At 41.8% G+C, this 13811-nt stretch overlaps 1 protein-coding gene across 1 annotated transcript in view; it reads right to left on the reverse strand.

Moving 5' to 3' along the window:
* lhfpl7 (LHFPL tetraspan subfamily member 7) overlaps window positions 1-13811 on the reverse strand; it is an 87990-nt gene that overhangs the window by 60279 nt on the left and 13900 nt on the right. The window contains exon 2 of the mRNA XM_029520042.1: window positions 5535-5673. Within this exon, the coding sequence (XP_029375902.1) occupies window positions 5535-5673 (139 nt within the window). The remainder of the gene's footprint in view (window positions 1-5534; window positions 5674-13811) is intronic.

The raw sequence follows: 13811 nt of genomic DNA on the forward strand, positions 1-13811 counted from the left end.
GCAAACTCCCTTTCCTTCCCCAACAGTGGTGGCCTCTGTGATGAGGCCCCAGAGAAGAGGGCACAGTTTCAGAAGGTTGCACAGAGAGATTCCACAAAGAGAAACATTCAGCACAGAGGGTTGGATGGAGTTCAGCTACTATTCAGAAATCTTCTTAAGCCAAAAGTTGCTCCACCAAACAAATGATAACATTCCTCCGTTGAATCGTTTCATTCATTCTGCTACCACTGCAAAATTGGTTCATTCAGTGCCAAGAGCAGCCAAAGTGTTGATTATGGTCTGGAAGATAAAGCTAAATATCTGGGAAATAAAAAAAAAAAATGGACCAGTTGTTTCAAGAGGCAAGTTTGTGCCATGTAGCAGCTTATCCCACCTCACTACGCTCAAAACCATATATCAAATGTTTCTCTACAGCAGTGTTTCCTAATATGTGGGTCATGAGATACAGAGGAAAAAGCAAATATTTCTATTTCACAGAATGTTTTGGAGACAGTCCTCTGTTAAATACTGGATGTTTTATCAGTTGACCTCAAAACAAAGCTGACAGCCAAGCAAATATCTCTGTGAGCTTCTTCCGGGGGGCTTTTCTATTAAATCTCAAAGCAGTGGAGGAACTAACTGCCACACTGACATTGCCATTTCAAAATAACATTCAAATATCAAAGCCAACATGTGTTGATGTATAAGGTTTCATTCTCGGTAATACAGTACACCAGGCTTTTCAACAAGGAATATCAAAACCATGAAAGAGCAAAAAGATGTTTTTCAATTAACTTGTACTTTGGGTTCACTAAAGTGCCCCTCTCTTTATTAAAAATGTTCATGTTGCAGGCAAAGATATGTCTCTGATTATGGATCATCACTGGGCCATGAGGGGTTGCTCACTTTGTTCATTTGTGTAAAAAGGAAAAAGTTTTGCCTGATTCAAGGCTCAAACTAAAGCAAGATTTCACGTGTGGTTTCCCATTTATTGGTGAGTGCCATTCCTCTCCTTTTTGTCTCTCCATGTAACAATGAAAAACCACAGGCTGCTGCTGCTTCAGACACAGCAACACCAATATCTCTGAACAGGCAAGAAAAAAAAAAAAAAAAAAAAAAACCCACTCAGCCTCATATTTCTTTAAAGAGCAGAAAAACAGACCTGCAGGCATATCCCTTTCAAGTCTTCAAGCATGAAACTCACGCAAAACATCTTTTGAACTGGAATGAATTTCACTTGGAGTCAAATCAACGTAAAAACAATAAACAAATAAATGATTGAGAGCGAAAACAACGGCGATGAATATGACAAATAAAAACTTCTGTATAATTTCCTGTAAGCACATAATGAAAATGATATGTATATGTTAATATGGCTATCACTTTCCAGGAAAACAGCTGAGATTAAGCTTGTATGTGCAGTGGATGCTTCTGCGCTCAGCCGAGCATGACATGTTTTCAGTCAGATAACTGCACCGTCTGCCTGAGAGTTGCTGCACAATGAAACCCTGAGATGGTACCGAGCTTCTTCTCTCAGCCCATGAGCTGAAATCACCCACATGAATTAGAGTGAAGTTGTTAGAGTGAGTCAGAAATGGGCAGCTGGAGCATTAGCTGCATTGTTAAATATGTGTATCAGTGTGTACAGTAGGTCTTCCTCTCTCCACGCGCACATAAACACACAACACACAACACACAGCGCCTGACCAAAGAACTGTGCAATCCAGTAGGTCCTGACCAGTAAGAAGAACAGGATGATGAAATATGCATGACAGAGGAAAAAGCTTGCCACCTTAACACACAGAAATGTTCAGCCTCCCTTTCGCTGGGTGTAAAACATTGATGTTGTCGGTGCAGCAGCTTACCCGACGGGCGGAGAGCCAGGCTGAACCAGGGGAGGCTCTGCAAGTTCACTTCTAATTCTGGACTTCACCCATGGGACCACTGAGCCGCGAAAAGAGAGAGCTAAGCAGGTTTATCTTGGAAAAAGGCTTTTCCTGGTTCGACCCGACCCCAAGCTGCGTGTGTGTGTGTTTATAGAGCAACACAGGATAGGATTGTTAATATGTAAGGTCATAAGGCAGCACACCTCTACTATAAACATTCCTGGACTGATCCTTCAACCGTCTAGCTGTATAATACTGACACAGCAGATGTTGTCATAAATGAAAACATGCCTGGTCTGGAGGAGGGTTACACTCAGTTTACAGAAAAAAAAATTAGTCCTGTGCCTCCAGGCTTTGTCTAAATATTGTCAACATATTGGAAGCAGGCAGTATGTGGCATAGTGGTTAGTGCTGTTGCCTCACAACAAGAAGGTTGCAGGTTTGTTTCCTGGGCCTGGGGCATATTCTCCCCATGGCTGCTCCAGCGTACCCGGAGAAAACATACCATCCAAAGACACAAATGTTTAAGTTACTTGGTGAATTCTCCGTGAGTTTGAGTGTGAGTGTGAGTGGTTGTGGGTCTCTGTCTGTCTCTGTGCGTTGGCCTTCCCAGGGTGTACTCCGCCCACGACCCAGAAAAGGGCAAGTGGTAGAAGATGAATGAATGAATGAATATTGGAGGTAAGGGGTGTGCAGGTGTTCGGAGACAGCAGCCCCAGATCCAACCTTGATTAACTCAGAGTGGAGTTGGAAGAACAACGGCACACTGGGTAAGCATCAGGCAGAGTGTGTGCGAGGTCATTTTCAACAAATTGTACATGCTCATACTGTATAGAGCAACAAAGCAAACACATGCATGCGACTCTTTAGTACTTGTGCTTCTGTGAGACCCAAAACATTCCCCAGTTATCCTTTCAGCACCTGGACTCATCACTACATCATTTTGTGGCCTCACATCTAGTTTAAAGTGAACTATCATCAATAATAATACAATAATCATTAATAGATTCTCAGATTTTCTATCTTTTTTTTCATTATTTAATAAACATTTGTGGCAGAAAATTAGAGGCACAAACATTGAAAAGGGTTTGACATGCTATAACCAAGTTTCAACCCTCCATGAGGCGATGCATCGCTTTGTGAGATGACTTGAAGACTTCAGCTTGTGTCGTGATCATTTTTGTTTCCGTTTTCCTTCCTTAAACATTAACATAATGTATTGAAGAAGACTTGAAACTAGAGACCAAGATAACAAATGCATTAAGAAAAGTGAGATAAAGGGCCATTTTCATATTGACTTCAATACAATATGACTTGTTTTTACAACTAGTGCCGTCGCCTTCTGATGGCAATTGACTCTTCAGCAGGGAGTCAGCCTGCCGCAGAGTCCACGTCCCCTCTTATATGCAGTCTATGGTCATAACATTTGGAGGGGGAGTTAAACCGGTCACCAACGTTGTGGCTGAATCTCACGGGACACACTGTAACACACACTAAAGCTTCAACAGGCATAAGCTGTAGCTTGTTATGGGAACGGTGTCATCACACAAAGCTTCAATAGACTGTTTAACTAATTGAAATGTTAAATTCCATTATTTTAAAATCTGATTTTTACTTACGCTGCCAGTTTTTCATCACATAACGTTTTTGCACTGCAGCCTGTGTACTGATGCAAAGCAATTTCCTTCCAATAACATAGTGCCACCCTGCGCAAGCACTCTTCCATTGCCATAAATATATCTAGCCCTTTGTAATTTGCATTTCATTGGTTTAGTTTAGATGTCTTGTTTCAGCCATCTGTTCCAACAAGCAAAGGGTCAGAGGAGTTAGGGTTATCATTTGATAAGAGTTTGTCCCTCAACATAAACATATTCCTCCTGAATCTTTAACTCTCTACGCTTACGCATACACTCCTCCACCTCCATTTGCCTGTAAGGTACAGTGGAAAACATGGGGATCAAAACAGGCATCACTTCTATCTGCAAAAGCAAAAATGACAAGTAGCGTCTCGTCAGCGGTTCATTTCTCCCAATCTGCTAGAAAACACAAATCTTCAAAAACAACACTGATACTATACACACACCACAAAGAGAGCCATTGTTCTTAATCTGCTTGTTTCAGTTTATCAGCTCACTTTGATATCACCCTCTCAATACACACACACACACACACACACACACACACACACACACACACACAGACACTTACAATGCCGGGAAAACAAACACTCTTCTGATCTACCCTCCTCAGGGCTTTGTGGGCTCTCTGTGAAACCTCTGTCTATCTAGACAAGAGTCAACCTGGAAACATAACAAAGGCCCGGTTCCTCACATCGCATTGTTATTTAGCTAAGTCTGTCGCAATGAAAGACACAATGAACTAGATTACACACATGGATGAACACACACATGCAAACTCATAAAAGAGACTCTTTCGCCACAAACTCCTTCTCGTCTTTCCAAAGCAGCATTGATCTGATTTCGGAGTCAGACACAGACGTATGAGTGTCTGGCTATAAGCAATAAGCACCACTTCAAACACAACATTAACCATGCCCTGTGAAAATTTCTGCTTTTCCAATAAAGATTTAACCTGCTCAATGAATTCCATCTCCAATTATACTTTGTTAAATGCCACATGCCGGGTTTAAATTAGCTACTCAATATTCTCAAGGATAGAGGCTTAGTAATTGCTGCTGATGCTAAATAAATGAGAACGGGGCCAACAAATAATTATGGGTCTGCGGATCAGTTGATCTGAAGAACAATGTGTAGACATAAAGTGTAGAGTTACTAAACAGAAATGTATATTAGAAGGTCAATGCTTAAGAACCCAATCCCATAAAATCAGCCATGTTAGCAGCACGATGCGGCTGCACTGCTTTAAACTTTAATATATGAAGTTTACTGTGGTGAGCTAGCATGCTATATTTCCATTATAAAAGTGAAAATAGTCAGTAGAGAGTTGCCTTTTGCAACACAATGGTAAATGTGCAACATGTATCAGAAAATACAGTATGCTGCTGTAACTAAGTACATATGAGCCACATTGTCTCATATTACAACAGTAAAATTATTCCCATTTGCACCAACTGCCATTAAAATGGTCTGATGCACAAGGCGGGAGTGTGGAGCCCGGTTTTTAAAACCTAACCATTGACAAGACCGCACTTTGTTTACGAGACTTCTTCTCTGTTGAAGTGAAAGCGATGGCCTGATAAGCCACATGTGGCCCTGAACCAATGACCTGTGTTAAGGAGGCGTAATTGTCTTTTTACAGCAGGCTCTAAATCTATCCTCACTTTCCCGTTACCAATTTATCCCTGCAAGTGTCATGCAGACTCCGGTTGCCTAGCAGCAACGGTATTTGAGCTGTTTCTTTTGTTTCTTTTTGGTTTGTTTTTGACTGATGGGTAACAAAGTCAGCTTCTTTTTCTTTCTTTCTTTTTTCTTTTTTTACAGCTCTGGTAATAGGAAGCATTATCTGCACTTGCTGCACAGTGACCATGATGGTGAGAGATAATGGAGACGGTTTTATATAAGGAACTGAAATTCTGAATTTTAAAGTGCGGCAGGCTGAATTTTATTTAAACATTTATATTTCTGTTTGTATCTAGTCTGAGTGTGTGCAAGTTTCTGAGCCTTTGTGTGCATTCACATGTGTACCGACCTGCAGCCATCTGCATGTAGCCAGCCAGGGTGCAGATCCTCCTCTCACATCCTCCACTGGGCAGGAAGATGGTGATGATGGCCAACAGGGAGCTGACAGCCAGCAGAGCACAGCCACCAGAACACAGCACTGCACTGGTCTAAAGACAAAAGAGACACACACAAACACAGAACATTTAAATCTCAGCCCCATTTCTTCGCGAATAAACACTGAGCACCGCACTGATTGACAACAGCTCCACAAACACTGGTCAGCTCACAGTCAATCCTCTTTACAGGTTAACAGGCTGTCTCAGCTGGAAAACAGCACTCAGTGGCCAAACAACAGTGCACTGTCCCTTCACATTACAGCTTCATTTAATCACACACACACACTCTGCAGGTAAGAAAAGCAGAACACAGGCAGAGGAGGGGCTTCACACAAATAAGAAGATTTAGACATAATCTTTCTGTCTGCATTAATGCATCCATACTGCTAAACTTGAACAAGTAGGGACTATATTTATTCCACCAGCTAAGAGGGAGTTTGGTTCTTTCTACCATGTCCTGTCAGCACTTTGACTGGATATTCTCTCTCATCAGTGATAAGCTGCCCTGTTGCTCTGCTCTTGCAAAGACTCCTGGGAAAGTACACATTCCTAGGCAAGTGGCAGCCGAGTTGTTAGGAGAGCATGTTAGGCCTTAGAGACGGGGTGTGTATGCGTTTTTGTGTGCGTGCCTGTGTGTGTGTCTCAATGTGAATGAGCAAGTGTGTTTCCCACAACCTGTGTACCTGGTGCTGTTTTGATCTGCACTGTCTCTCAAACTGGCTCTCCAACTTCAATACAGCTGCCACACATCGTCCTTGAAGCATTTTAAAACTTGCCTGTTCTGGACAAGAGACACGCAGTAACGTAGTGAAGAAAACAGCACCACCTTAGTGATGAGCATGCAGGCAGGGGCAAGAAATGTCGAACATGCGCGAGGGAATCACAGCCCTGAAACACGTCATTATGCATGTCCCTGATGTGACTGACATATATGGAAGGAGGATGAAAGCAGAGCGATTTCCAAGCCTGGCAGATTATTTAATTAGCTTGTTCTGGGCTTTTGGCAAAGAGGGGGGTGTATCTAAAGAATGATCACTGTCACTGCCACCAAAACCCATACAATTCACTACTTCAGATCAGCTGATGTCCTGATCTTCCACATAACAGTTCACAGACACTGACATCTCGGTGACACAGCAGCTCATCTGGGACTGGTGGAAGAGAAGTACCTTGCACAAGAGGCGCCTCAACCACAACAAATAAACAAGAAGAGAGCATGTGCAGAATAAGAACAGCTCATTTTGGAAATGGACTTTATACTTTATATAAAAAAGACTGGTTTCTTCTGACTTCATTGACACTTCAGATGCCATCAATATTCAACACAGTGATCATTTGTCAGAATCTTTTGTGGCAGCTTCAGGATGAACACAGACAAACTTTCATGTCTGGTCGTAAATTTGTGTTTATGGCCAAATATATTACATCTTTTTAATAATATTTGACTATGTTAACAAGTGGAAGTGTTAGTTGTTCGCTTTGGTCCCGACTGAAATAACAAATATGGGATGAAATTCTGTGTTTATTTTGTCCTGGGTACAATTCTCCCTTTATTTCTGCTTAAAAAAAACAAACACAACACCTATTATTAAGTATCGGAATGCATACAGGTATGAATGGTGTTTGTATGAATCTGTTGTTGGCTGGACAAAATTGGACAGTGTGATATTTGCTGCAGTCTGACAGGAGACAGTGTTGGAATAATTGGAAACTTCCACAGAGAGCACTTTGCCTGATTGTGTCTGTCCCAAAGAAATACACTTTTATATTCCAATATTTACAATATAAAAATAACAATACATGCTCTCTTTTTTTTTTATTATTTTAACTGGAGAGAAACTCAGCAGCAGTGAAGATACTGCAAAGCCATCAACTGCGGTGGTCTTTGTTGCTCTGTCTCTCCTGCTGCATATTTATGTATGCACAGGAATGTCTGCTTTCTCTGTGCAGTTTGATCTTGGCGTGCCTCCTGGGCTCCCAGTGTGAAACCTACCTCCCACCCTGCCGTTCTCATTTCCATGCGACACATTAAAGGTACGTCATGCCCCCTATAGAGGAATGCAGGGAGGAGGAGGCCATGATCAGTTCTATAAGGTCATTAAAACAACAAAATAAACACTGTAATGTACACAGCTAAATTCGCTTCAACGATGTCCATGATTAGCATTAAAATGAACATTTCTATAATCAGTTAAAAATGTTAGTATTTCCATATAAGCGCTAAATTAATGTATTTGTGTATTCTGACTATTTTTTCAGTCCCTTTATTATCACCCAGTAGTAATATATTTACTCACATGGCATTTTTTTGTGCCATTTAAACACAGCCTGAGAGACTAATAAAGGTTATCCAGACCTTACACAGCAGGAAAAAAAAAAACAAAAACATTTTCAATTCACTGTGACTCAATTAATCAGCTGCCAACAGTGTGTCTCTGTGCGAGTGTATTTGGATGATACAAAATCATAATTATCACATGTTGCACGTACAAAAATCAGCACTGGTCTTTGTTTTTCACTGCTTCAGTTTGAAAACTTGATTGGAAAGGTAATCTTCTGGAGATATGGTGACACAACTTCTGCATGGCAGGCATGATTAATACAGGGAACTAGCAGATTTGACCCACAACCTCCATTTAATCCCACCATAGTAGTGAGTGGCCAAGAGCTGCCGTTAATGTGATCAGATCAAGTGTTACAATGCTGATGTTAGTCCAGCCGGCTCTATCATAAAGAAACTTTATTGGTGTCTCACAATAAATGGTCAGAGAACCCGAGCCTGATGGAGACAAATAACCACACCAATGCAAAAAAGAAAAAAACCTGCATTGAGCTGCTTTGAGTAATCAGTCTGAAGGGGATTTTTTGATTCCCAATTACATTAAGGAAGTTGGGGATTACACTGTACAGGCCAATGAAAATTCTTTGTCTACTCAATTGAGGGGTTACAAGATGGAGATGGCAAGGCACGTCTCATTAAACACACTTTTCCATTCTAGGCCCAGACAGAACACTTAAATGTTTCAGCACAAGGCTGTGAAAAATGGAGGGTTTGTGCTCTTCAGACGAGCTGGGAGAGGAGATGGTTAATGCACAGCGCTGGCCCTTGACAGAAATAACCCCTCCACTTTACAATCGGACGGCTTACTTTTATGGAAGACAAGAGGTGAGGCAAGAGCACTGCAGAGCCGCAGATATGCAGACATGACGAGTTTGCCTCATGCTGGATGGCTCTCTCTCTCTCTTTCTCTGTGTCTGACTGCGTGCACACTTTGGTGTATACTTTCTATGTGGACAGGTATTCCATCTGCACGCAACTGCTGTCTCATCGTCTGTCTGTGCTTGTCTCAGCCCTCCCACCACTGATCAGCATTCAGCAGCGTGAGAGCCCAGTGGTCACACTGAAGCATCAACCCTGACATGTTCTGCCTCTGGAAGCCCATTAGCACTGTAACACAGCATCCCAGAATATCTCTCGACTCACCAGAGGTGGAATCAGCTGAGATTTCATATGTCCACTGCTCTCTATACAACCTGCTACCACTCTTCTACACATTTCCATCATCTTTCAGTGGAGTCTTAATAATCCTGACAAACAGCAGCATCCTCCCCCTCCGAATTGCTGAGTAATGGCTTCCTCATTGATCTTCACTGAGCAGGGACTGGGAGAGGGAGTGTGTTAGGGCGAAGTGTGTATGTAGGTGTGATGGTCCTGTGAACGGCTGACAAAGCTGTGTGTACAGAGTGAATACGAGATGGAGAGGAGATAAGGCAGAGGGGGGAGCGGAGATTAATCACCTGACAAGTGGATGGAGTGTCCATTTGTGCCTTGGGGACATGCTGCAAATGGGATGTGACATTCAGGAGCGCTTGGGAGGACACTGGAGCACACACCATTCTCACTCAAACACACAGGGACGCAAAACTGAGTCACTTAACGTCACCATACAAGCAAATGTAAACCCTCAAAGTCACGGATTTGTTTGCCAAACTGGATTTCCTAGATCACTATATAAACCGGCAGTGACACACCCCCTGCAAGACAGCTCTGACTGCTGTCTGTAGACAGAGATGAAGGATTAGCACGGCATATTAGCATGCTAACATTTGCGTGTTGAAACGCTGGTACGATTGTGACACTAGATTCCAGATCTTATAGATATGTAAAAATTCCATCACAATCCAGGCAACAGTTGTCAGTATATTACAGTTTGGGCCAACCCCCAGACCAATACGAACAAGCAACATTACGAGCACGGCTACAAACTGCTCTTATATTACTGGGTCAGTACTGAAATCAAAACCATATTCACTTACATGAATAACTCTGATCTTTCATAGGCATCCTACAGGTTAAAAAAATGCAGAAAACCCAATTATGATCTCTATCATATTCAGGAACAAGAGAAAAAAAACATTTTGAAATGTTTTTGGATTTTTGGATGTTTTTACAGCTGCAAGTTTTAATCCTATGTCTCATTTTCTGCATATAAAGTGCTTCTGCAATTTTTTCCTCAGGAGAAAAGAGAATCCACCCTGTGAGAGGAGATATGTGTTTCCCCAAACAGAAAAAAAGACATTACAGTGTCCTCCCAAAACAGATTGACTTCGCGCTGACAATCTTTCATCTTGGTGTGTATTGTCAGTGGTTTGCGAGAAAGAAACACCTAACACGTTCAGTCTTTTACAAAGATATAAAGGCTGACAGATCCTTTCTCATCCGCCTTTTGGATGTGTTCTCAGCTTTTATTCAAATCCAGTGGCTCATTCTCTTCCCGTTTGTCACATTGTTGCACTGCATCATCAGGAAGAAATGCCAAGAACATTAAATCCAGCAGTTAACTTCCAAACTGAAGTTCATGTTGACTAGATCCTTTTTAACTGATAAAGCTAACAGCGAGCTATAGTGGCGCATCTCCAAGCAGCTGGCAAAACTCAGACAGTAAAACTCCATCTGTGTAACTTTCTTAGATTATGCCATGAGGTACAGCACATGAGGTCAAGTGTCAGCTTTAATGTCATTATGTAGGAGGAGATGTGGGGGTTTTCTTTTTATCAAAGCAATGACATTAAAATTAATAATTTAAAAATGTTAGACTTAAATAATTTAAATCCTGCACTCCGAGGGACTGTATTTTGCATTTCAGCAAATTTTTGAACCAGTGTGTGAAAAAGGAAAACTTTGTGCATTCATTTCAGCATACTGAAGCTACTTTGACCTCATGTTAACTTTATACCTGATGCTTGTCCTGCCAAATGGTACACAAATGGCACACAACAGACACAACCTGGAATAGCTTAAATAGTTTTGCTTATAGCTTAATTTTTTTCTTTTTCTTTTTTTTCATACCATTAAATGTGCCTTTATGTATCAGTGTCAAATTCTCTAAGTCAACACTGTCAGTGATCCAGTGTTTCCTCCCTGGGACCCATAGAGGACGCTCCCTTCTGGAAATTCAATGCGGTGGTGAGCCCTTGATGTTTGAATCACAGCTAAATGCTTCACAATAAGGCAACCTTTCGTTGTCTATGGTGGATAATATCTCAAAAACTACCAATTGTTTAGTTTATTTCTGCTTAAGGACTATCAGACCCCCCAGTGTCAGTGACATAGACAAATGAGGTCAATTAGGATCCCCTGAAGTGATAAACAACTGAAACAGTCCAGTAACAGAGAACATGGTTTTCATTATTAAAAAATACAGTGTGCAGAGCTGATGGTTGGAATATCAGTCATCAAACCATAAACATGCATTTTCTTTAACTTGAACAGTCATAGTGGCGAATAAATACATTTCCGTAGCCATGGCTGGAGTGGACAGTGAAATTATGACTAAATGGATGGAGATGCAGTGATAGTGCTAACCAACAATTCAGCTTAATTAGCGCCTTGTCACTGAGAAATGTGGAAAATGTCATTTGTCATAAAATCCAATTCATATCCTGTCACAAAATTAGTGAGTCAAATCATTTAATTCAGTTTGAATTTAAAGTTACAGGGTCAACCTGGCCCTCAACTGCGAGAGTCAACCCTTTTTAACACCATGGGCTCTTTTAGCTCCCCTGTGAATGTGGCCCCTGATCCTGAGAGGTCATGGATCAAAATCTAGGCTCAATCTATTTTCCACAGTCCAAAATAAAATTAGGTTGAATCAAAAACCTGACTTGGGGCCAGGTAGAATTATTCTACTATTAAAGTTCTTTTTGAAATTATAAACGTGTCACGAACAGAAGTTAATGGGGGCCAGTAACATCGTTTTGCCCCTGCTTCCTAATGCCAACAGGTTAATCTGACCAAGTCAACTGCATCACACTGGAGCTGGCCTACATCCAGTCCGCACTGCGCTGCATGCAGCTGTGTCCCTGTCAGGCCTCTAACCACCACCTGCACCACATAGAGACCTATGGGACTTGACTTCTACAGCTCCAAAGTAACAAATGCAACCAAATTATGGTTGACTACTGAGCCAAAGGTGCACAATAACAACAACATCATCACATCAACACAATGAACGCACCACTCTGTAGCGGTGTTCACTCTGACAGCAGCCAGTGTAATGTCTCCAATATGAAAGCAACATCTGAAGATGAAGTCAGGACTGGATGCGTAGCTGTAAATATCGGCTGGTACTGATGCAGGATTTATTCTTTCATTTTTCCCCCATTGTTTTGCATCATTTCCATCGTTCTTTCCTCAGCTGTGATTTACAGAGTATATTTGGCTTTTGCCACACTGAAATTTCCACATAGGACTCATTAACTTTTATTTATTTCACCTTCTTGGCTTTTAATATAATGAAATGTGCAGGCACCAATATTCATAACCATTTACAGGACATGCAGAAACATCGTATGCGACGTGCTGCTCATCACTGATTTTCAAAGGTAAAAATTGCAGACTAAAGGTTTCCACAAGAACAAAGAGAAAAAATGAGACCAGAGATTACCTCAGAGAGAAATAACTGGAGCTTTCTGCACAGTCAGAGCCATTATGTTCCACCGTGATCTCCATTTTCACAGAAAAAAAAAAAAATACAATTAGAAAAAGATTTATTTCAGTCTGAGACTAGATGTTGTATGAATGTAAACTGCCTGAGGAATTGCCAATCTGACCCCTCCCCCAAATTTAAAAAAAAAAAAAAACTTCTTTGGTGAGGCTCCCAGAACTGCCGGAGAGAGACATAAACCACAGCTCTAGTTTCACATCAGCTGCGGCACAGGAAGAGGGAAGAGATGCATGCTGATTTCATCCCAAAGGAGAATCATCTTTATGAAGCCCTCAGGTAGAGCAGCACAGACAGTGACTCATGTGGAAGAGATTGTTATGGAGGGCTACAGAGAAAAGCTTCTATTTTAGGCATTGTGCAGAGAAAAATGCCTTTTAAAACTACATGCGCTGCACTACAGTTCCATTAAATCAAAGAAAACTGTGAAAGTGAAAAGCTTAAAAAAACTTCCTGTGACTTGAGCTAAAGTCCTTCTTTGATTTATTAATGATGATGAGGGCTCAAACGACGGATCAGTTTCATCAAGAAGTGTATGACAGGCGATCAAGTGTCCATCTGGCATTGCTGAGCACCACCTGCCACACGTACAAACACACTGCAGTGCTACATGGCCCATTCTCACTGTCATCCCACCGAGCAGCGATCAGAGCGGCAGCTCCGTGTGCAGACACTGTGGGTACTATCTCCGGCTGCCTCCACACCTCGCCGCGGAGCCATCGTACACAGTACAGTAAGAGAGGCGTAAAGAACAGCAACACAAAAGCCTTTTCTGCTGTTGCTGCTTTTTTTTCCTCTCCTCGCTTCTCTCTGCTCTTAATTAAATGGTAGCTGATGCCCTGGAGAGGAGGGGGAGGAGATGAGAGCATCGCACGGGTTGAAACGATAAAAACTGCATCTACCCACAAACTTCTTATTACCGCCTCTCTCGTGTCCGTCACTCCCTCTCTCTCGTTCATAATAGATCACAAAAGCAGATCGGATCAGATCAGATGGGAGGATCAAATAGCTGGTTTGAAACGTATGGGATCCCTCACCCTGGTTTAATGATGGCATCCTCACTGCCAGACCAGAGGTTTTATTCATCTCTTATAATAGGTTGCTGCTGGTGGGGGCTGATGGGTAGTCAAAAGAGAGGAACCCCAGGCAAAGTTTCTCCTTTCTTTCCTCTCTGACTAGATGTTG

The sequence above is a fragment of the Echeneis naucrates genome, chromosome 14 (assembly GCF_900963305.1).
Source record: "Echeneis naucrates chromosome 14, fEcheNa1.1, whole genome shotgun sequence".
Taxonomy (NCBI): domain Eukaryota; kingdom Metazoa; phylum Chordata; class Actinopteri; order Carangiformes; family Echeneidae; genus Echeneis; species Echeneis naucrates.